The 24120-nt window shown below is 40.3% G+C and overlaps 2 protein-coding genes across 9 annotated transcripts in view; both read left to right on the top strand.

Moving 5' to 3' along the window:
• znf800b (zinc finger protein 800b) overlaps positions 1-16599 on the top strand; it is a 35718-nt gene extending 19119 nt beyond the window's left edge. For all 4 annotated transcript variants that reach the window (XM_031284847.2, XM_031284849.2, XM_031284846.2 and 1 more), the window contains 9 exons: positions 2963-3058; positions 4744-4887; positions 9699-9873; positions 10099-10288; positions 10497-10659; positions 10990-11354; positions 11554-12714; positions 13478-13591; positions 13952-16599. In XM_031284847.2, the coding sequence (XP_031140707.1) occupies positions 2963-3058; positions 4744-4887; positions 9699-9873; positions 10099-10288; positions 10497-10659; positions 10990-11354; positions 11554-12714; positions 13478-13579 (2396 nt within the window). In that variant the 3' untranslated portion in view covers positions 13580-13591; positions 13952-16599. The remainder of the gene's footprint in view (positions 1-2962; positions 3059-4743; positions 4888-9698; positions 9874-10098; positions 10289-10496; positions 10660-10989; positions 11355-11553; positions 12715-13477; positions 13592-13951) is intronic.
• A 1789-nt stretch (positions 16600-18388) lies between these two features.
• Positions 18389-24120, top strand: part of grm8a (glutamate receptor, metabotropic 8a) — a 419149-nt gene continuing 413417 nt past the window's right edge. For 3 of the 5 annotated variants that reach the window (XM_031284749.2, XM_031284753.2, XM_031284752.2), the window contains exons 1-2: positions 18773-19121; positions 24016-24120. The exon at positions 24016-24120 is cut by the window's right edge and continues 735 nt beyond it. The gene's annotated coding sequence lies outside the window, so the exon portion shown is untranslated. Of the gene's footprint in view, positions 18546-18772; positions 19122-24015 lie in introns of those variants that run through there. The other 2 variants (XM_031284748.2, XM_035995865.1) reach the window with 2 other exon arrangements.

Below are 24120 nucleotides of genomic sequence, written 5' to 3'. Positions count from 1 at the left end.
TTTTGCATTTATTGTGCGTTGCTGTCTATGTGACAAATATTTATTAAAGTTTTTTTTTTGGAACTTTCAGACCGGAAAAAGTAATCCTATCTCTGCTATATTTTGGGAAAGCTTAAATCTTTTTGGTTTGTGGCAAATGACATAAAATAAGAACAGCCTGAGCAGCATGAAAATATAGAATGTGTATTCTTAAAAAAATAAAATTCTTAAAAGATATTGCTTGAATGAATTTATATATTGCTATCCGAGGTGTAACCACTTCATCTACAGAAATGTTGCTGCCTCGAAATTAGTCCACGCTGATCTGTCTCTCTCAGGTTGATCTCGCCTGAAACTACAGGCACCCTGCACTGCCATGTGTTTCATGACCCTAAGGCCAAGCTAACCTATTGATATTGTATTATAAACTATACTACATGGCTATTGAAGCTGCATTTATGATGATGTACTGTTTTCTACTGAATGCTGACATGTTTGTTTCTTTAAATCCTTCCTTAATTTTGGCTTGGCTGCTCATGTTCCTCTCTGCATTTCTTTCACCGTAGCTTTACTTTGAAAATGGATGTAGACATCTTGATTCAGATGTAAATCCAGCTACTGTGAGTTCATTTCTAACAGTGCTGCTAAGGAAAGTGCCACTCGTAGTAAAAGGAAGCTGTTTGCGTTGACTGACGTTCTCATTGGTAGATCTTTGACCCTCTTGCAGAGGGGGATGTGGAGGTCAGCCGGTCGCTGACCTGCCCCACTGGGATTATAGCAGTTTGCCTGGGAGATGTGTGGGGGGATGGGGATTGGCAAAACACATTCTGTCACACATTAATACATAATCTCCATCTCTCTTTCTGTGAAACACCCTCACACAGTTGTCATTCACATTTCTAGCTCTCTTTCTGTCTGTCTTTCTGGGTGTGTCAGTCTGTCTGCTGGTCTTTTTGCCTTCTGTCTGCCTTCATTCTGTTTCTTACTCACACACACACACACACACACACACACACACACACACACACCAACATATAAGCATATATTGGGCCAACAAGGCTTTAAACTTCCAAGGTGTCTGCTTCTAGTCTTGTTATCTGACCAGAAGTAACTTCATCTTGGATAGAGCAAAACTGAAAAAAAGTCTGAAATTAAAAAAAAACAAAGTTAAAAAAACAAAACTGACAAAAATCACTGAATATATATGTCAACATGAATTAACAAAGCACAGCATTGTTCTTTGATGACAATAGTGCATCTTTGCTAAACATAAATTGTAGTTTGCAGGCTGTAATTGAAGTGTGTGCTTCAAAACCGAACAAACATTTGTCACAGTTGGAAACATTGACAATGTTTTAATTGGAGCTTTGTCCCAGTTACCACTTTTACAAAATGCTCCTTTTGTTGCTGCAGAAATTATGTTCATCCTGTCACCTTCTTTCACACCAATATAAAGTGAGAAATTAGACTTAAAGATTTGAGGTGATTACAGGGTCTGTTGTGGCCTTTTGTAATTGTGTGTAAATGTAATTGGTCTGCTCTTGTGGCTGTTTACTTACTGTTTGTATGCCAATCGCCATGAAAAATCAAAAACATAGTATTGAAGTTTAGTTGCTGAATTAAAAAGAAAAATGGAGCCACAGTCAGCTTGCATTAATAATGCAGGAACCATGCTGCTATTTTATTTTTAATGATGAATTGATGGTAATTAAATAGTTTGGCACTTCATCACACATCAATAAGTACAAAAAACACCCTAAAGGTTTTTTGGTAAATTATTTTTGGTGTTTCTCTGTTCCAGACAGAAGTGTGTGTTTGTGTTTTTTTTTAGAAAAGTAGAATTAATTTGTTCTATGCAGTGATTTAGTCAAGATTGAAGATTTAGCAGAAGACAAGCCAACCTGTTTTTTGTTCGAAAAAAACACGTCACACTGATTTTGAAATAAATCTCTGATCTAAGTTGCATATATTGCTCATACTGAGTATCATGCTAGATTGCAGTATTATTGTGGCAATCGATTGATTACAATTGAAGATGGCATAAAAGCAAGTCTGTTAATTAGACAAAACAATAAACCTGTGGGGCTCCTGGTTATCCGTGTACAGTGGCTCAGTCCTTGTCGCAGCAGCCGCAGGTTCGGTTCTGACCTGCGGCCCTTTGCTGCATGTCATTACCCCTCTCTCTCTCACTTTCCGGACTTAATCTGTCCTATAAATAAAAGCCGCAAAAAATCTTTCAAAAGACAATAAACCCGTACCAGCATCAGGGCCACTGTTCACCAGCTGACCTTGCATTCCCTGGTGATTGAGGTCGAGCAGAAGCAAAGCATTTTCCAATATATATCAATACATTTCCTCCTGGTCACGTCCCTGTTTGGCCTGATAAAGTGGCACTAAGTGACACCCAAGCTGAAGTATCAGATGCAGTCCCACTTGAGCTGTAGTCCTCTAAACAAGCATCACAGAGATATCAATATCACTAGTCTTTTTATTTCTGCACCCTGTATTTCCTTTGTGATCACGTCCTTGATAAAGTTGAGGAATGAGGGATGTATTTAATGATGTACTGAAATTATAAGGAAAAGACAGATGACCTGCTTTCTCTTAGTCATTGGTGTGTGTGTGTGTGTGTGTGTGTGTGTGTGTGTGTGTTAGCATGGAGCTAATGAAGTCAGAGTGAATCACTGTCTCATACAGACCTCATTGTATGACTATGATTATGTGTATCCTTAAAGCACAATGCAATATACCTTGTGTCTTACCAGGTCCCCAGAATTCCCAGTTGATGGTGTATTTCTCCAAAACTGTCATACTCTGATGTAATTATATGCTGGCTTTGATGAAATGCAATCTCTCTCTCTCTCTCTCTCTCTCTCTCTCTCTCTCTCTCTCTCTCTCTCTCTCTCTCTCTCTCTCTCTCTCTCTCTCTCTCTCTCTCTCTCTCTCTCTCTCTCTCTCTCTCTCTCTCTCTCTTGCTCTCTAGGTCTGTGTGTGGAACCCGGAGATCCTCCTCTACTCCAGCAGCCTCTGCAGACATCCAAGTCAGGGATTCAGCAGATAATTGAATGCTTCCGTTCAGGTTTGTGTCTGTGTGTTTTCTTTTTATCCATTAATTTTTTATTTAGTTATATTTATTATGCAGACACGGCACAAGTGTTTTTCCAGATGACAGAAATGACATGGTCTTTATGCCTCGCAATGTTTAAAACTGAACCACCAAGAAAATAAAATTATTAAATTAAAAATCAATTTAAAAAAAATAAACAAACACTCCCTTCAACAATAACAAAAAAAGAAACAGAAAAATCCCACCCAAACCATACAGATGCTGCAGTATATAACAATAAATTTGAAAGAGAGAGAGAGAAGAAAATATATATTTATATAAATTGTACAGGAATATGACAGAAAATAAATAAGTAACACATACAAACAAAACGATCAGCCGTTGCCTTCCAGGGACAAACGAGTCAGAGTCTCTCTAGGAAAGAATCCAAGGGTTTCTAGAGTCTCCAGAATTTGTCTGGGAGATTGGGATTCAGTGCCAGAGGGGACCAGACAGAAATGACAGTGGGAATATTTAAATATTTTCTCAGATCCCTCCAAACCATTAGTGTGTTCCAAATAATTACATTGTTAAGAGATTCTATCTGATCTGTATTGTAGATAAAGGTGAGGGATTTAAGCCCTCCAGGATAACATGAAGAATCTATCTTATAAATAAACCAATGTCATAATTTAAAGGTGGGCTGACCAATAGTAGAGTTGTAGATTGGGCAGGGATAAACCTCACAGTTCCCTTGGCTTAATAAAATAAGATATATAAGATAAATAAAGAACTGAATCGAGGTAGTTTTTTTTGTTTTTATATCATTAATTCTCCCAAAGAAGGAAGTGGGCAAGGATGTCCACTTCTTCAAGTCGTTTTTAATTTTTTGAATTAGAGGGGAAAAATAATTCCAAAATAAATTATTGTGACAAAAAAAACTTTCTGACCAATGTTTTATAAAAATTGCATTAGCAGTCTTCACCAACAGTCTGAGCCAGTGGCAAATAGATGCCAAGGATACACAATTCCGAAAGAGAAAAATAAACACGTGAGAGGACAATGTGTGTTTTGGTGTTTGTATGTGTAAGCAAGTTGCACAGGTACTGACTGTGTGAGTCACAGTAGTAGTGTTTTTTTCAGTAATTCTGCATGAAACGTTTGCGTAGTAAAATGTCCAACAGAGCATATAATGAGTCCGATATATTGAAATTGAACATATGAGTCAGCATGCTTACGACAATGACAGAAAAAGCAAAGGTGACGACTGCAGTGACGCAAAAGTAGCACTTAACACAAACGCAAATATCATCTGAGTCCTTTAAAATGTCAAAGAGACACAGGCATTTTACACAGACTGGAATTTATCAGCTTAATTTCTCTGTTCAACTCTTGTTTTCCCTGTTTTCTCAGCAATATGAGATTATATAAATGCCTGTAATTTTCCAGACAGTTTTCCTTTCACATTTGAGCTGTTTCAGCAAGATATTATAAACATTTCAATGTATTGAAACAGTGTATTTGATGAGCCTGAAACGGCTCACCACCATTATACATCTTTGCAGACTCCTAACAACTACACAACTAGAAATATAAATTAATTTAGATTTTCTGCAATGAATTGTACAATATTCTGTATGTACACGGTATACTGTATATCTTATAATTCTCCCTGAAATCACTGGAAGTAATCATCACTGCTTTTCTTTGGCTTGCAGGCACGAGCCAGCTGAAGCACATGCTGCTGAGGGAGGTGGACACCATCTTTGAATGTAAACTGTGTCGCAGTCTGTTCAGAGGCCTGCCCAACCTCATCACACATAAAGAGTACTACTGCCTATCACGGCTGCCTGAACCCGACGGTTAGTGACATAACGCATTAGCATGCAGACACACAAGCGTCTATAATACTTACACACACTCGTTTACTCACAAAAATCAAAGCACAAAAAAACTAGATAGAAAGATAAAAATGACTAATAAACTCAAGAATAAAATCAATTGGCAGAACAAGTAAAACACAATCTTCAAGAGCCAAGGCCAGAGCGTTTGTGCATGCTGAGGACATGCAAATGCAAACTTGTACAGATCACACAGACGAATGGAGACTCCTTGAACAAGGCAGGGATCAAACGGACTTGAGCTAGTCGCCCATACACACCTAGTTATACACCTATGCACAGAATCATTGATTACTTTAACATCTCTTACGGCTACTCCACATTTGACTTCATAGTCTGTCACTCCAAGGTTTCTTGTCTCTCTTTCACGCCATCTGCCTCCTACTAATTATTCTCCTCTTATCTCCTCTGTCTGCACACAGTGCTCTTTCATTCATTTGCACACAAACTCACATGCACATTGTAACATGCTCAATCCATCAATCATTTCCCTCACTCAAAGTGCTGTTTCTCATCTGCTCTCCTCTCATATCACTAAGGAAGTTGACTTTGATCTGCTAGGGGTGGGAAAAAAATCGATACAGCATAGTATCGCGATATTTTCCGTGGCAATACTGTATCGATACACAGACGCCAAGTATCGATCTATTATTATATGTTTGTTTGTCTTCTTGACAATCCCATTTTGCAGCAATAAAATTTAAGTGAGATGAACGAACAGAGATAAAATCTTTTTAGATAAAACATGTTGACAAAGTTTCCTTTTGGGGATTGGGAAACATTTGAAGTTGGAAAAAAGGTAATAAATTGCAATATATTGCAGAATATTGCAATATGTTTAAAATCGCAATAATATAGTATCGTGACATAAGTATCGTGACGATATCGTATCGTGAGGCTTCTGGTGATTCCAACCCCTATGACCTGACAACATTTGTATTTTATCTACTTCTTATTAGCCACAGTATGTGTCCACGTCTCTTTTCTTTGCTGCTTAGAAGTGGTATAAGACTTGTGGAAAGAATTAAGCCTACGAGACTCTGTTTCTCTGTTCTAGTTTAACTCTCCTCTCCTCCTAAAAGAGAAATCAATCTGAACACATACTGTCAGTTATATTTTTGCCGTTTTATCCACTGTAATGAAAAAAATGTCATCACAATCTTTTTTCCATCTGCTTGTTGTCTTAATTAAGCTGTTTGTTGGCTTAATTCTTCTCAATCAAGAGCCCATTACCAGCGGATGAAAGTGTATTGCATTGTTATTTTGATAAATGACTTAATTTGTGTCTGTTTTTCACCAGTGAGACACTGGGTATTAATTGTGTGATTACTGGATTATAAAAAAAAAAACTAAATTTTTCACCAGCCAGCCCTGACAGAGGACCTATACAGTCTCCAGTGATGATTTGTGGTCCATTTTAAAGTGCCTAAAATTCAATTACTCTCTTTCCATCCTCTCTTTATCTCCTGTTGTGAAGAACGCTATGCAATAAACTTGCACATTTACCAAAAGAGGAATATCCACATAAAGGAGGCTTTTGAGAGGCAAAATAATTGTATTTACTCTAAAAGAAAGCACTGCGGAGTAAGTACCAAAGCAAAAGTGCACAAACAGAAAATGTTTTGTAGCCAGAGACCATCATCTTCTCAGTACATAAATGGAGTCACACTAACTATTTGTGGGCATTTTAAATGGGTTCAATAACACAGAAGAGAACTGAAGAGAAAGGGTGACCGGCCTCTGTGAGATGATGTTTTCTTTTCAGATTTCTTTGGGGCTTTTATCTGATGCACAATTTTCCACAAGAAGTAGGCAGGTTTTGGTTCAGTGTCTTGCTCAAATACATGTCGAGATGACACATAGGCTGCTGATACACACGCTTTGGCTGTTAAGGCCATTTTAGTCATAGGATGATTTTCTAACCATAGGATAACTTTCCACCAACTAAAATATTTCCATTTTTGGCTATCTAATATCAAGATTAAATGTACCCTTTTAAAGGTGCTATCAGTAAAACATGGCTCTATAGTAACATCAAGAGAAAGTAATGGCAAACTAAAACAGCCAACGTGTCCTTTTCCACAACCCTTTGTTGTTGTTATTTTGTTTTTTTTTTCTAAGAAAATCTATATTTTGTTTACAAAAGTTTAGCTTACTTTCACTTACATACCTGATACAGCGCTGCAGATACAGTATAAGACCAGAGTTTGGTATGTCTACCCTATGTTTCAAAAGTTTACACATGCGGATAGGGATGTAATGATTACCGGTGTAACGGTAGACCACGGTAAAAATGTTGATAACAATTACCGTTTTCATTTAAAATATCATTATTATCACGGTGGATTACCACGGTGTGGAAACCGCATGTTCCCAGCTTCATCCGAGTCTCCTGAAGTTGCCACGCGGGCGCACTGCGTAGCCTACAGTGCGTTTCTTGAAGTTGGAATCCTGGCGTGAGGAGGAGATAACAGCGCTCAGGACATTTATCAGCCTTGTAAAAAAGGCCATAGTAACATTTGCTCTCTCTCCTGAGATGATTGACCAATCAGTGACGAGAGTCATTGCTTTGATCTCCTGCCAGTCACTCGCGCTCAGACAGGAGAAGGGGACAGAACAGCTGTAAACTGACTTTTTTCTTTATCATTCCTTTCCCGTTTTCGGACTTGTTGAAGTCATGTGTGTAGCCCAGAACGTAAGTTAAAAGCAGTGCTCGAATTACGTGGGAGCCAGAGGGAGCCAAGCTCCCATAGAGTGAGGACTGGCTTCCATGAAAGCAACAAAGTCAAAAATCTGAGGGGGTCTCTCATATCTGAAGGTGTCTGCCGTATGTGGCATTGTAATTTAATCTTAAACAACGCTCATTATCCATCCCTGTGCGGTCTCTTACCATTGAATATGTTAAATTAAAATATAAAATATAGGCTACGGGATGTAGACCTGAGCCTACCCTACGCTCATGGACGCAGCGTGGCTGCACTTCACCACCACACCACTAGACTATGTGAGCAAACCGCATACGATCGATTTGACAGCACTCGCAAGTCCGAAGAAGTCACCTTGCTTTTAGCTTAATGTGCTTTTGAGGCAAATACCACCAATACATCTTAAATAAATAAATCTGTAGCTATCCTCTGCCATTCAGAGCTCCGGAAAAGTTCCCAGATATTTTGAAACCCCTGTCAGCAATACAATGCAATCTCTGATGCGGAATATTCAGTGAATAGGCTTCCCGACAACATCTCAGTGTAAATTCCAAAATTGTTGGTCTATTTATTTCCACGGTTCAACACACAAGACAACTGAACACCCAGGTGTTGTTATCACTACCCGTACATTATAAGACTAGAACATAGTGTTGGCTGTGCAATGGCTTTATTAATTTCTGCCAGTTAGTGCATTTTCCCTGTGTATAAGTTAAAGACTACATGCATTATTGTGTCTGACACTGAGGATATCTGAGACGGTGGTCTGGTTCAAATGAGTTACGTTTTATTTCATTGTGAAATTGAGAATGACACTCGGACTAAATCGTTCAGTCTATTTCTTTGTATTGCGAAATTTAAATGAAATATGCACTATTACAATCAATAATATGTTGAAATTAATTAAAAGGACTCCATTTCTGTAAAAAAAAAAATCTGTCTGTTGTGTGCGAGTGTAGCCTTGTTAGGCTATGTGCAGGGTGTGCCAACTTTTTTTTTATGAGATAGCGAGACCCCCTTAAACACAAAAAGATAATTTGAGCACTGGTTAAAACTATTCTGTAGCTTGCTAAACTGTCATGGGTTTTACTGCCTCGTTATCTGTGTAAACGTTTAAGCTACGTTTATTCATATTTCAATAAGTGTACTGCTACAATGTGGATTAAGTTTTGCCCGTGTTAGCCTACGACATGACATCTATTTGGAGTGAGAGATATATTATCGCCTTGATAATATTGCTGTTGCTGTGTTTCTTATTGCATAGCTGATAGATGTGCAGATTGTTTAATATTACTTGTGCAGCCACGTGTTGATATTCAGGTTGTGTAAGGGCAATTTGCTAGCAACATGCAATCATCAGTAAACAGATAGCGCTGTGGAGCCACGTGCTTAGCTATTAAAGGTGTATTATACTGTTTGCTCCGTTAGGAATATGTATGTTGTAATAGATGTGGCTTATTCTCAGTTTGTGTTACTGAGCAATATGTTACATTTATGTTAATTATTACAGAGAAATGAATGTAATTCTTAGTATTGTTTCTTGTTATATACTGGTGGCTATAACATTTAGTTTTGGTAAATAATGTTCATAGTAAGTCAGATGAGGCACAATTGGCTGGATGTTTGTTAAAACCATCTAACTTCAAAGCTGTGGCAAAGTCCCACCTGTTATGTTGCATCAGCAAAAACACATTGTGTTGCTAACATTAGCTACATCATATGATGCCTACTACAATGTTAGCTCTTCAACAGTTCTGAAAAGAATTCACTTTTTGAAGCTCCCAACACTGCACCATTGTTTTAACCCTGGGAAATTCAAGCATCCCTACCATTAATGAGCTGGGCCAAGTCTGTCTGCTTGGAAATATTTCAGCAGAATTTTTCACCACCCATAAAAGTAACAGTAGTGATTGGCATTGACCAGGGTCTCTTAAAGTAGTTTTATACAAAAAGTAAATATAGTATTGCTAATTTTGACCTAAATAGTATTACACTTTTACTAGTTACTATGCTACTAATGTTTATTATAAACAATTTCATTTATTTTTTGGGATTGTTCTTTGCTAGGTCCATCGGGTGATGACAGGCAGAGTGTGGCCATGAAGGATTTACTGGACGCCATATATCCCAGAGCCCCAGACTACGTGGTCCGACTGGAGCCCATTCAGACCACTACCAAGGCCGTGTTCCAGTACCTCACCACAGAGGAGGAGCTTGCTAGATTTCCATCGCACACACCCAGGTAGGTGGTATGATGATGGATTAAAATGTACTGTAACTTTTAAGATGCAACATATTTGATTAGTTGTTCACAGAGGAACACGACAAGCTTCATCAACACAAATCCAGTTTGTGCAATGTGGTCTAGACTTGACTTCTTGTTATCTCAGACACTCATCCTGTGAATGGTTTTTTTAGGCTAGTCCCAGTCCCAGTCTCTCACTGTTTGTCTCAATGTCCTTCACAGTGCCAGAGAGAGTCCAGTAGCATGGGAAGGAGAACCAGTGGAGGGTGTGGACAACAACCAGCCAAGCCAGCCAGGAGGGCCAGAGAGCCACAGCAGCCCGGGACAAAATCAGGGACAGAAGAAATGGGAGGCTGAGGAGGAGGCTAAAGAGGAGCAGCCACAGCAGGAAGACGAGGGGTCCACCAGTGGGGTAGGTGACTGGACACGTCAGGAAGCACAAGTGACAAAGTAAAGTTGGGGTGCTCAGAGTGAATATGCAACAAAAGTCCTTTTTACTGATAAATACCTCTCATTGCTGAGGTGTGTTGCATTATGCATATGCTAAATGATTATCCACGTTGCCTTGTTTATCATAGTCAGTCAAGCTCTCTCTTCTCGGTTCTCTCCATCCCATCCAGGTTGAGGATGTGACAATCTCTTGTTGTCTCTGCGGTCAGGACTTTAACTCACGCCGCAGCATCAGACGTCACTGCCGCAAAATGCACCAGACCAAACTCGAAGAGCTCCGAAAGTTCACAGAGACACGTACAGTTCCCACAAGCCTACTCTCTATGGTGAAAGGTAAGCGTTTATACAAATTACAATGAAAAACGACAAACAATATTGAATATGGTGATTTAGAAATTGGTCAGTATGATAACATATTGATTAAAACCCCACATAGGGCCATAACAATGAGGTTGACTTATTCAACTTAATTGAACATTTGTACACAACATAATGGTCATGATAATGGTGTTTCTTGCTTTAGCTGAATAGTTACAGTGTAGATTTTCCACAAACTGCCGGAAATAATCTGAAACAAAAATGTCAGTACTTTGTTTTATGTGTGCCCATTGCCATATATTCAAAGGAAACATGAAATAATATGTATTGCTGTTGTTGCTGGAGGTCGGCCAAGGACTCTCAGCACACCTACTGGAAAATCCTGCCCAGTGTGCCTCAAAACCTTTGCTACCAAAGCCAACGTACGCCGCCATTTTGATGAGGTGCATCGTGGTCTACGGCGGGACACCATCACACCCAGCATCGCCTCACGGCCTGGCCTGCCCTTCTCTCTGGAGGTCACACCCCCCAGGAAGAGCAACAATGCCTCTCCAACACGTGGCCACAACTCCAAGTCCACCCCTGTGACCTCGAAAACAACACATTCCAACCAAAACCAGTCCAAACAACAGAGTCAGCCCGCAGCCTCTCCACAGGCGGCACCGGCCTCATGTCGCTGCACGCTCTGCAAGAGGAACTACAGCTCTCAGGTTTGTTTGTTGCCCTACTGGCAGCTTCAAGCTTTTCTGGCTTTTGGTGTTTTCAAATCTCAGGTCCTGGCAGCATAAGGTACACTCAAGATGTTCTTTTGGATGGTATTTTATTATCTTAAATTGGTTGAAATAATCATGTTTTTTTCCAAAGAACGAAAACATATCAATTGATCTTCAATTTTTCTGTGTATTTCAGCTCATGTTGAAGAGACACATGCGTATTGTCCACAAAATATACAGTATCAAAAGTAACAAGTCTGCTACCACGGCAACCTCCTCTACTCCGGCAGCCACACCTAACAGTAGCAGCGCTAACTTAGGCCCAAGCAACAACATCCGAGTGAAAGAGGAAGCAGTAGAACCTTCAGATGAAGACGACGACGGGGAGGACTTTGACAGTAGTCCGGCCCCTTCTCCCAGTGACAGCACTGGGACAGCTAAACGGGTTTCTGTGGCACACAACACCATGAAGGTGAAGGAAGAGGAGGCCCCGTCGAGCCCAAAGATGACGCCATCCTTATCTTCGCCATCCTCGCGTGGTGGCAACATGTGCTGCGGGGGTGTGCCCGCCAAAATGACCAAGCTGTCAGTGGGTTTTGACTTCAAGCAGCTCTTCTGCAAGCTGTGCAAGCGACAGTTCAGCTCACGTCAGAACTTAACAAAGCACATTGAGCTGCACACGGACGGCAACGACATCTTCATCAAGTTCTACCGCTGCCCTCTCTGTCGCTACGAGTCGCGTCGCAAACGTGACGTCCTGCGTCATGTGACTGTGGTCCACAAGAAGTCATCTGGATACCTCGGCAAGATCATGCCCAAACTGGAGAGCAGGGCGGTGAAGAGGCTAGCTGAGGTAGTCCTCAACAGTACAACCCCCAACAAGAGGACAAGTGGCAGCATCAAAGAGGAAGTAAACGGACGTCACGCTTCTTCGCCATCCTCCTCCTCTTCTTCGCCCCCTGTCACTCGCAAGGTAGAGTGCTCCACGGCTGCCCCAACCACTTCATCAGCTTCCTCTTCCTCCGCCCCGCCTCCTGCCCCCGTCACTCGGAAACAGCTGGACCTCTCATCGCCAGCGGTCACCCCGTCTCCTCCTGTCACCCGTAAGCAGGAGAGGGAGCAGACCCACCAGCCTCGTCCCATCAGCCCCCCGCTGACCCGCCGCAGTGAAAAACACACACACCAACGCAACTCCTCCTCCACCACTCCACCCAGCAACCAAACCCCACACACCCGACGACACGACACCCAGTCAGAGAGCAGCGGCACAGGGTCGTCGTCCTCCACTGAAGTCAGAGTGACCAAGAATTTCTCCCTCCACGCCTGCGACCAGTGTGGGCGGGCCTTTGCCAAGAAGGTACTGGATTTTCAATTACTGACCTAAATCTCTCCTCTTTTAAAAAACACACTTTGTAGACTTTCCCCAGTGAGGACTAACACTCATCACTAAACAAATAGAGTAGACTGCTACTGCTAGTGGAAATGATCCAGTGTATCAATTCCAGTCTGAGGGGTCGTTGTCAGGGCATAGTGTGGTGGATAAGATCATTATCATCACTTGGTATGCACTCATGAAGACTCTACATGAAGAGAATGGGTGTCTTGCTTATAACTGCTTCGAACTTTTGTAAATTGACCCCCGGTCCTAATTAGTTGATGAAGTCATTGGTCGATCGAAAGAAAATCGAACGTCTTATTTTGATCATTGAAATGGAGTTCAAAAGTCATTTTTCAAGCAAAATTCTTGGTATCCAGCTCCACAAATGTGTAGATCTGGTGTTTGTCTTAGCTTTATATATATTGTAAATTTAACATCTGTAGGTTTTGGGCTGTTGGTCAGATAAAACAAGACATTTAAAGACACATTTTAGAGGGGTATGCTTCACTTTTTTTGTTTATGTGTATGTTAATGTATCATGATAAATTAGCTAAATAATGACATCCTGTAGTTACACCTGATAAGAATCAAGTCTTCTCTTTATCTGGACTCTGCCGACTGTTACAGTAAAGATGTAGCTTAACTCCATGTAATGAAACTAACCTCGGTAGCATGTATCTGTGTACTGTATGGATTTATAAATACAAAGCAAGTGATCTTTTCTTTAAATTGTTTTTGTCAGCTGTACCTGGAGTCTCACAAGCGAAGTCATCGTAACGCAGTGACCGCAGCAGCCAGCAAGAGGAAAGGAGTCAGCACCCGCTCCAAATCCCTGGTCTGGTGAAACGCACACACTGTAAGTACACAGAAGGGCTTACCTCCCTTACAAGATGTGTGTTTATGTTTGTGTAGAAGACCATTCCCTTGGGCAAAGATAAGACACCACAATCATTCTGCAGGCTTTAATTGACCGCTAAGCCCGTTTACCAGCTGCTTCCCACATTCTCCCTCTCGCTTATTTCTCTGTGTATCACTCTGCTCATTAGTAATCTTCCTCTTTGGTCTAATTGTTGCTTTTCTTTCTGGATCTTTCCTCTTTCTTTCCTCGTTGTTCTCTCTTGATCTTTTCCCCTTACTCTCTCTATTCTCTACTTCCTTTTGTCTTCCCTCTTTCCTCATCTCTCTTCTTTTTCTTCTTCTCTCTCTCTGCTTACAGTCTGCCGGGGATAATGGACGAGCGAGCCTCTAACAATGAAGAAGCGAATCAAAACTTAATTGGGAGAATAATGGACGAATAGAACGAGCACAGAGCAGAGATGAAGGAAACAAACAAAAGGAACAATGGAGCACGATAGAGGAGTGAAGTAGTGCTTAAGAACCAAACATTTTGTTGGAATCTGACTTTTTTTTTGTATAGGTTTATTATGAAGCCAGCCAGGCTGGACGGTGGCGCTGTATCCATGAAGAGACTGTAGCGAACAGAAGATTCACTACCACTGTATATATCTGCATTTACTTCCAACAGTATGTAAATGTAGATCCATATGCAGGTGACTGATTTGTACTTGGTAGCAAAGGGATGCAGATAGACTATGAAAGTGTGTGTGTGTGTGTGTGTGTGTGTGTGTGTGTGTGTGTGTGTGTGTGTGTGTGTGTGACAGAGGGACTCAAAACTGGATCGTGACCTCCCCAGAAAATAGACTGGAAACTAATTGTTGATTTTTCTTTCTTTCTTTCTTTAGAGAAAGCAGAATATTGTACCCTTGCTGTCCCGCACAGATACACAAAACATACAGTATTTGGGTCCTTGGCTATTAGCATTGTATCACTTTTCTGTATATTCACACCTTATATAGTGTTTTAGGGTGTTAACAATTTGATCTATTCAATACTACTTGCTCAACATTACGACAGATTAAAAAAAAAAAAACATTTTCCCACTGACGATTGGAACACTGTTGTGTCCTGTTATCTAACAGAGAAACCATAGCCAACGTGTTTCCACCAAGTCTTTAGAAGGCTAGCTGCTTGCTTTGAGTTGAAAATTACTTTTATCTTCTCGTGTAAATGTTGCTACTGAAAAGCAAACAGATCACAGATCAGAATTCCAGTAGTAATATTCTTCACACAAGCAGTCCATAGACATATTTAGTTATATCTGCTTTGTAGTGACCAACTGCAGCTGGAGTGAATTGTTGTAATTGTATGGTCAAAATAAGGGAAACCCCTAAATATATTTTTACCTTGAAAATTGTTTGTGCTTTAAAAAGATTTTTTTCTTACATCTCACTCTTATGTTCTGCTTTTTTGTTTGACTGCATGTGAACAGTGTACAGGGTGTTTCCTTTACTTTGACCATACCCTGTTTTGTCTCCATATATTAGCTGTAGTCCCAGTAAAAGCCTGGTTGTAAGAGAACTATGTGAAGCAAGGCTTCAATAAGACACGAGTCAGTGAACTAAGGGAATTCTGTACTGAAATGAGGCAACCATTTCAGGAGAAAATTGTCACCTTCCCTGATTCTCAAGTATGATGACATAAAATAATACGAGGTGATACAATTATGATATCTTTTTTTTTTTTTTTTCAAATGCTTAATGGATTAAATCAAATTCATTTTCTTCCAAATATGAATTCATTTTTATTATAACTGCTCAGTTCAGACTGTAAGGTGCGCTACCACGGGGGAAACATTCAAACTATCAAACTAACACCATTGTTAACACTCACACTGGTGTTAATGTGTGAAAATCTAAGTTACAGTGAGCAGGAAAGATGGGACTGCACATAGTATTAAGGAGTAATGTGCGTTTGCTTTTGGTGTTACCGTAACGGCCGCAATGCATTCGATTTTAGAAACCATTAACTGGAAGAATTTATTTTCTGTGTTCAGTGAAATATTGTTGACCATCGTCATCTTGCTTGTCGCTAAGCAGAAAGCTGACCCTAGATGCTATGCTGACATGTCTCAGCTGTAGTGCCTAAGCATCAGGTGTAACAGGTTTGGATTGACACTAGCTGTTTGGGAATCTACTGTTTGTGGTGCTAATCCTGATTTATTATGGGCCAAAATGTGGTAGCTGTAAACATGGGGGTGAGAAAAAAATAAAATAAAAGCTACATGCCCTCATACGCTAAACAGTTCTATTCTCCAAACCTAAAAGTTTACATTAAACTTTTTGTTCCATTAACTTAAAAATGCCGGGAATCATTCAAATAAACTTTGTGAACTTTTCTTTTGTACTCAAATTTAAGGGGGCTGCATTTGTTTAATGGCAGCAACAGGTACCCCGAGGTAGTCTTTGAAACACTGGCACATGAGTTGGGAGGAAAGCGATTGAGGAAGACCAAATGTAGATATGTCTTAATGTTCAAACAGAAAGCCATGAAATTGAGCAAACCAGAAAAAAGGAAAGACCAACCTTTATTTTTATAAGTAAAAACGCTACTGCGACAAGGTCTTGAGAAGATGTATATATGGATTCATATAAATAATAGTTATAATAGTCACAATAGTTATTGACATGTACTTAACTGTTGGTTGACCATATGCTTCAAACATGTCCAACTAGTTACTACTCTGTCACTGTTTAATAATGAGGCAAGTTTGTGTTGTTCCAGGATTAGTTGTCTTTAGTTTTGTCTCTCATTCCTTTTTGAAGGAAGGTTTTTGTTAGAATGGTTCAAGAAAAGAAATCAAACCTCATAAGACTTTTGTTAAAGAGCTTGTCATTAATTCCTCATCAGCTGTAATATGTTATTAAGCTCACTTTCTAGAGAACTTAAGAGTTAGAGAAGCCTTTCAGATGTGACAAGAATGTTAACCAACCACTTAATAAATAAAAAATGTACTGCTTCAAACCTCACAGGGAAGTTTTGTGTTTTTTCCCGCTCCGATATAAGTCCTATACTTCCATCAATCATGTTTGTTTACTGCATTTGCAGAGGGGAGATTTAATTTGCCTTCTCAGGAATTGCATTTGTGGACATCTACATTTTCACTTATTCTTTGTGAGTTCTAGTTTCCCTTCCCACAGTATTTTCCTGTGCTGCAATACATCATTTCTTTTGACGTCTCATAGAGCGATACAAGGATTTATGTTGTTGACGTCAATGAGAGACAGTGTTCCAGTGCATCTTTACTCACAGAGTGAAAATAATCAGCGGAGGATATATTTTGTGTAAACTTTTAGTTCAAACCACTTAAAAACACACAGTTGTATTAACTAAATGTGCAATTTGAAAGGATTTGAAGGATCTTTACTGTGGCTTGGAGAATGATGATGTTGTCAGGGTTATTTTGCTTTGGCTTTGAGACTACAAATGTATAAGAGAAAGCCTAGGTTGCAAACTGGGGATGTGGAAAAAATATAATCAACTCAATCAAGTCTACTTACTATCTTTTTTACTTTCGTGTTTAAAAGCCATGGGTATTTACCAGGCATGGAGAGTCTGACAAATGATGGTTGCATCATTGGGAAGTAAAGATTTGGGGCATAAAAATAGCATCAGGATATCTTGGCCTCTGCTGCTTCAATTTTGACCATTCATCATCAGCAGATCATTCAAATCTGGCTCTCTGCGATGATAAATCACTGGAGTTTTAACTTTAACCAACATGTTTGTTTGCTAGGGTCCTCTTTCAGGGAATAGGAGGGAATCTTTTTAACAAACAGTGCTACTTTCAAAGGAACCTAATACTTTAGAAATTAATTTGCCTTTATTTTGCTGGGGATTGTCTGTAGACCCGCAATATTATATGCTGTAGTTGGTGAAGGGCTCATTTTAATTCACTTAATATATTATGTAGTTTGATCTATACTAATGTATCATATTTTATAAACTGATTATGTGTTTTGATGTTTGATTTATGTTGTTTAGTCTTAATTTGTAATTTAGCACAAACTATAGCTGTCAGATAAATGTAGTGGAGTAACAAATACAATATTGCCCTCTGAAAGTAGAATTATAAAGTTACTTGAGTAAATGTATTAAGTTACTTCCACTCCACTGCCGATTTACCTGTGAGTAAAAGGAAAACTTTCAAATCCTCTGACGTGCAACATAGGACAATTCCTGTGCTGACATTTTTTTTTTCTCTTCTGTTGAAATTGCATGACGTTCGCCACGAGATGGCGCCATTGCTCCGCGTGCCTCCACCCCCCGCCGTAGCTGTAAAGCCACAAATTGGACATGTTGCGCATATCTTCCACATTGTCACAAGAGAGACCACCCGGGTCTGTTTCGATTGCCTGGTTTCTCAGTCCACATAGCTTATCAAATTGTTATTACACAGCAGATGGGATGCGGTTCATTTATTTAATTCCATTCACCACAAAGAGCCACGGCTCTATGGTTTTACAAGGGGGGGGGGATGGACGCAGTAAAAATGGATTGAAGTTCAGGCAATTAAGATTGTGGCGCAACGCCTGTGTGAGCATATTTTGATGACTTATTAATGTGTTCAAATAACCAAAGCCCTTTATTGTGGAAAGTATCGATCCGATTGATTAGTGATAAACTTGATTGAATGTGTGGAGTCTGCTGGACGAAAGCAGTGCAATTAGAAGATGATTTTGTGCGGGCGGGTAGAGCAGGCTCTATGCCTGTGATACATATGTTTCATGTAGAGAAGGCTTTTTGCTTCATTTGCCTGTGGAGTCGTGCGCTGTCCCTTTCAGCACCGACGACCGGAGGAGCTGGAGAGGAGCGTGCGCGCGCGCGTCCGTGGAGCAGCACGAGCGGACTTCACGGCAAGGGTTTATGCGCAAAGTGCGGGAAGCTGAGAGAAGACCATGGATAAAAAGCAGGTGCGTTTTGCCAACATTATTGACCATGGCTGACAGATTCCGTGTATGATGAATTCCTCTGCTCTGTGCACACTCTCTCTCTCTCTCTCTCTCTCTCTCTCTCTCTCTCTCTCTCTCTCTCTCTCTCTCTCTCTCTCTCTCTCTCTCTCTCTCTCTCTCTCTCTCTCTCTCTCTCTCTCTCTCTCTCTCTCTCTCTCTCTCTCAGTGTATCTGAGACTCATTCTTGGGTATTGACTTCATTACGGGCAGCTTCCCTCAATTGCCACCTCACAAGTGCAGGGTTAATAATTACATTTTCACCACTAAAAGCAGCTCTGCTGGTCACGACGGAACACTTTTTAAATCGGCTATATTTTTTTTGTCTTCGTCTTGTGGATGGTCTAATTGTCTTTAAATCCGTTTGCTGCTGTGGGGGGGAAAAATCTGGTTCAGCAGGACTGATATTTGGGGGAAAACTGCTGAGCTCCGCAAGGAAGTTGCCTGAGGCGGACAGGGACCCCAAGGAGGAGTGCGCGGAGGAGGCTGGAGACGGAGCTTCTCACCCTTCACACTGTCGGATCAATTTGATTTTCTGAGGTATCTCATATGCTATCAATTCACATGTTTTTCCTGCATTCTGGCCAAATGCTGTTCCCTCTTTTTTATTCGTTTTTCTGTGGGTATTTTCTCTCTCATCCTGGCATTCCTCTAGTGATGGATTTTGGGCAGTCTGTCTTATTTATTGTCTCAATTTGTTTTGCTGCCTATCTTTTATGGGATTTTATTGATTTTTACACATCATTTTCATTTCACATGGATTCTGTGCAATACTGGTTAGGTGATTAAATGTCTTCCTAGCACAGGAAAGAGGTATGCTTCACTTAGTAACTCAATATTGCGTGGCTATAGAGTATTAAAAAAAAAAGAAAAAAAAAAAAACTGAGACATGAAAAACCTCCATAATTATATCATTGCAATGTTGCTTCTCTGTTCTTACTGTGGATGTGTCTTAATCAGGGTGCAATCCCTATACCACCACTGTACAGAAAGAAGCCATTGGGGGCTCCATAATGAGCATAAACCCATTCACAACATATAGTCTTATATTTCTGAACCTGTGGGCTGTGCTTTATCTCCAGACACATGGCTTAATCATGTCACAGGCATGTGTTTGAAATGATGTGTGAGCTATCTCTGTCTCAAAGTGATGTAAACTGGGCTTTTATGTGTTTATCCATATATAAACACAATCAGAAAACAATATAGAAAATATTTTCACTTGTAGATAACGTTAATGGGAAAATAAGCATGTGTCCAAAACAGATTTTCTTTTAGTATTATGCAATATTACATTACAATGGATGTCATCTATATGGATAGTATAGATATGTCTCATATACCTATGCATTTAACTTAATATGTATTTATTTATTTACTGTGTGGGTAAGCCCACACTGAATGGGGGGGGGGGTAAAAATCCTAATCAAAATCCATCATAATCAAAGCAATTGTTGAACAAGAGACTCTGAGAAACCCCTACTTACATAGAGGGAGGGAGTGAGGGAGGGAGTGAGGACAGGGCGGTAGGAATGCTATCCCTTTCTGAAAAGAGCAGCAAGCTCCCCAGAGAGATGAGGAGGCCTGCAGAAGACGATAGAGGCGAGAGGGAGAGGAGGAGACGATGGCAGAGAAGCAGAGGGTGGTAGAAATAAGAAAGAGGGTAAATAAAAAAAGGGAGCCTAGTGGAGGAGAGAGGGAGACATAAAGACGCTGGGGAGGTGAAGGAGGACAGAGGAAGGAGGAAAAGAGCAAATGCAAGGAGGCCAGGTGTGGAGAGAGGAGAGATAGAGAGAGAGCTGGAGTCAAACAGAAAAAAAGACAGGATAAAAGCACAGTAGAGCAAGAAGTGGGCAACACTCACAGCTAGATGTGGGTGTAAATGAAGAAGAGTGATGAGCCAGCTGCAGCCTCTTGGGCTTTAACCCTCTTCATCTTTGAGCCACTAACCTTTACAGCAGAGTCAGAAAATGCAAGCATAGGGAGGTTGCCCTGGTAGCTCACCTGGATGAGCGTACGCCCCTTACTGCAGTAGCCGCGGTTGGAGTCCGACCCACAGCCCTCTGCTGCATGTCATCCACCCTCTCTCTCCCCCGCCCTGCCCGTCTTCAGCTATTTTATCAAATAAAGCCCCAAAAAATAATCTTTAAAAAAATACAAGCATTGGACTAAAATAGTATAGCTAAGATTACAGTAAGTCCTTAAGAATAGCAGGTGTGTAGTACTGACATATGTACATACAGACGATGATGTCACTACTTTTCACCCCCTTGGAAATGTGATAATTATCAGTGAGTGTAAACGAGACATGGAACTTTTAATAACCTCAGGGCCTTAGTTCTGTTCTGTCATGAAACACATGTTGCACTGATCTGACTTTTTCGGTGCCCCTCTCGATACGTTTGCATGTAGTTACACCTCGGGTGAATGTTTCAAATCAGGAATGTGCTCTCCCTGGATTTAAGACGTCCACTGGGTCAACTTAAGTCCATGTTGTGGCTCTCTGTGTGGGAAGATCCGATTACTGCCAAATATTAAGAGCCGAAACGATGAAAAGCAAGGAAGATGATCAAGAGAAGCAGAGTGTGTGAGCTCCAGTGGATCCTGTTAGATTATATTTAATTGCAGTTGTTTAATTAATTAATTAAATTGTGTGTAGTAGGGCTTGCTAACAGGGATCCAAACCCTCATTTGGACCCTTTGTGTGCTTGAGCCATGAGAAGCCAGGGACAAAGTGTTGAATAAACAATATTGCGACGAGTACAATACTAGCTAACCTATATAAAGCAGGGTTTTTAATCATAGCGGGGCTGTGTACGAGTGGCTTTGACCTACTTCCATTTAGAGTGGAGAGAAACTGATACATTAATTGGGACAGAATAGAGTTATAAATGGATTCATCGAGAGAGCTGCTCAGGCTGTGATGAGCGCTGAGCCCGAAGCCTGTTCACTCTGTGGGTGAAATTAGGTAGGCTTGTGAATGAAGCTGAACATTTTGTGAATGATGCGTTGCTTTAAGTATGTACAGTCATTTCCTGTTGTTTGTTGTTGTTTTTTTTAACTTATAGGTGAGATAGTGGAAAACTTTTTGGAAAAGTAGTGTTATTATAATTTACCCTAAATCATCAGAATCATCATGGAGCATGATATAGGCAGGGCCAGATTAACCCACTAGGTGGCCCTGGGGCAAAAATAAGCCAGAGGACCCCACCCCCTCCTAATAGATGAGTCCTCAAGATCAAGTAATAATGCAGGTGCTGCCTTAAGGCCGTCTTTAGGACAGATGTGTGGACACAGCTTCTTATTATGTCAGTTGTGTTCTTAAAGGATTTTGTTACTTTCAGACAGAGCTAGCCAGGTGCGTCCCCCTACGTTTACTGTTTATGCTAAACTAAGCTAACTGGCTGCTAGCTGCAGTAGTAGTAGCAGTAGTCTATTTGTGCTGAGAGATTATTCTCTAAAACAGAGATCTTCAACAGGGGGTCCGGGATCCCTAGGGTGTCCTCAGAGTTGCTACAGGTGGGCCACCAAATTATTGTTTGATAGTTTAAATATATGTATTTAAACTATCTTTATATCTTTTATATCTTTATATATATATATATCTCTTTATATTTAAACTACTATATATATATATATATATATATATATATACAGTATATATGTACATACATAAACATAAAAAAAAAATATTACTTTTAAAGATAAATCTTTTTTTTTTTTTTACTTACACAACATTGATGATAGGCTTACTGACCTATAGGTAAGGTAGCCATCAACAGATAAAGCTACTGTTCAACATTTTAACATTAAAACATGATGTATAAATACATGAATATGTCAACAATTATTATTTTAACGCCTTAGTATTTTATGCACCATAAAAAGGTATATCTAAAGGCTCTAGGCCGCCCCCACATGTTATTGTAGGCCCAGTTTAATATGCAACTCAATTTTATTCATTATATATAGTAAGGGGTCCCTGCTCCGTCTCTTTTTCAGCTGAGGGGTCCTTGGCTTAAAAACGCTGAAGACCCCTGCTCTAAGAGAATATAAGCAATGGAATGAACTAATGTCTAATTAATAGGCTGTGGGAATTGTGTGGGAAAAAAGATCACCTCAATAGCAAAGCTGTGTGTATTGAGGTAAGCAGGACGCCTATAATAAAGAGTGATGGCCTGAATATGTAGAAATGGTGTACTGAAATAAATGTCGACCAAACAGCCTTATATGGCACTGGGCTGCATGTAATGCAATATCTTGTGTAATTCTTCATTCCGATTTAAATTTCTCTGTGCATTACATCTTTACTAAGAGTTAAATATCCCTTGCTAGCAATATCATGAATGCTCTATTTGTTAACTTTAGATTTCAGGAAATATGGAAGGAAAAAATTAACAATTAACTCAACTTTAAATACTTATTTAGGGATCGAAAGGTACAAATTGCTTCCCCAATCTGCTAAACAGTCTCCATGCAGAAAATAAAATCAGCAATTTTGGATCATGAGAGACAAATGAGAAAATAAATCCCTAGGGCCTCGGCTAATGAAAACACATTAGCATTCCATTGGTTTGTCACAACCAATTTCAGTCCCAACCCAGACCAAGTTATAGCACATTTTAAGGATACGGCTGCTTAATGTGCAGTTCAGAGGGTAGAGCATGGCATTGTTACGGCTGCCAGGGAAAGAGGTGCAACCTGCCTGCAGTGGGTGAAGGCAAAATGTCATATCAACATTTAGCACTGTTAATGTGAAGAACATTCAACATTAAATCTACCTGTTGTGATTTCCAGCTCTGTGTGTGTGTGTTTTGCAGGATGTACTGGATGTAATGTGTTAATTTAGCTGCAGCAGAAACAGCAGGTGTTTGAATGATGCAACACACTCGCTCCAAGGCACTGCTCTCTGTCTTTTTTTCACTGTCTCTGTTTCTCTTACACTGTTTGACATGGTTTCTCTTTCTATCTCTACTACCCTCGCCCCCCCATCCTCCCCGTCGCTCTGTTCCTCTCTCTCTCTCTTGCTCTTCCTCACCTCTACTGCAGCAGGTAGTCTGCGCCTTCGTGAGAATAGCCCGAGGCTCTCTCCAAGGTTCTCTGCTGTCATTTTAGCAGCTGTTCCACTCATCGATATGCCTAGAGACGTGTGTGTGTGTGTGTGTGTGTGTGTGTGTGTAGGTGATTACAAACTGACAGACTTTGGGTTTTCAATTATAAAATGGCAGTGCACATTTTGACAGGTCTGCTGGAAAGACTGTACCCATGTGAGGGTGTGTATTTCTGATTTGTTTTTAGTATGCCTGACTGCATTTTTGCCTTGCCCGTGAGGCGGTTTACACAAGTTTGTCAGGTGGACTGTTTATCCCTGCAGCAACTTGATTTTCACATCTCACTGATACTTAGACATCCTCTCCCTGTCTTTCTTCAACAGGCTCTACTGAAGATGTGACTTGTGGATTACAGGCTCAACTCCTGAACTAGATTTCTACTACATCCCTGTCACGTTTCTACGCTACCGCTCTCTTTATCACTGTCG

Source organism: Sander lucioperca, chromosome 20 (assembly GCF_008315115.2).
Source record: "Sander lucioperca isolate FBNREF2018 chromosome 20, SLUC_FBN_1.2, whole genome shotgun sequence".
Taxonomy (NCBI): domain Eukaryota; kingdom Metazoa; phylum Chordata; class Actinopteri; order Perciformes; family Percidae; genus Sander; species Sander lucioperca.
Note: the sequence above shows the minus strand (reverse complement) of the source record. Positions and strands in the feature narration are given on the sequence as shown.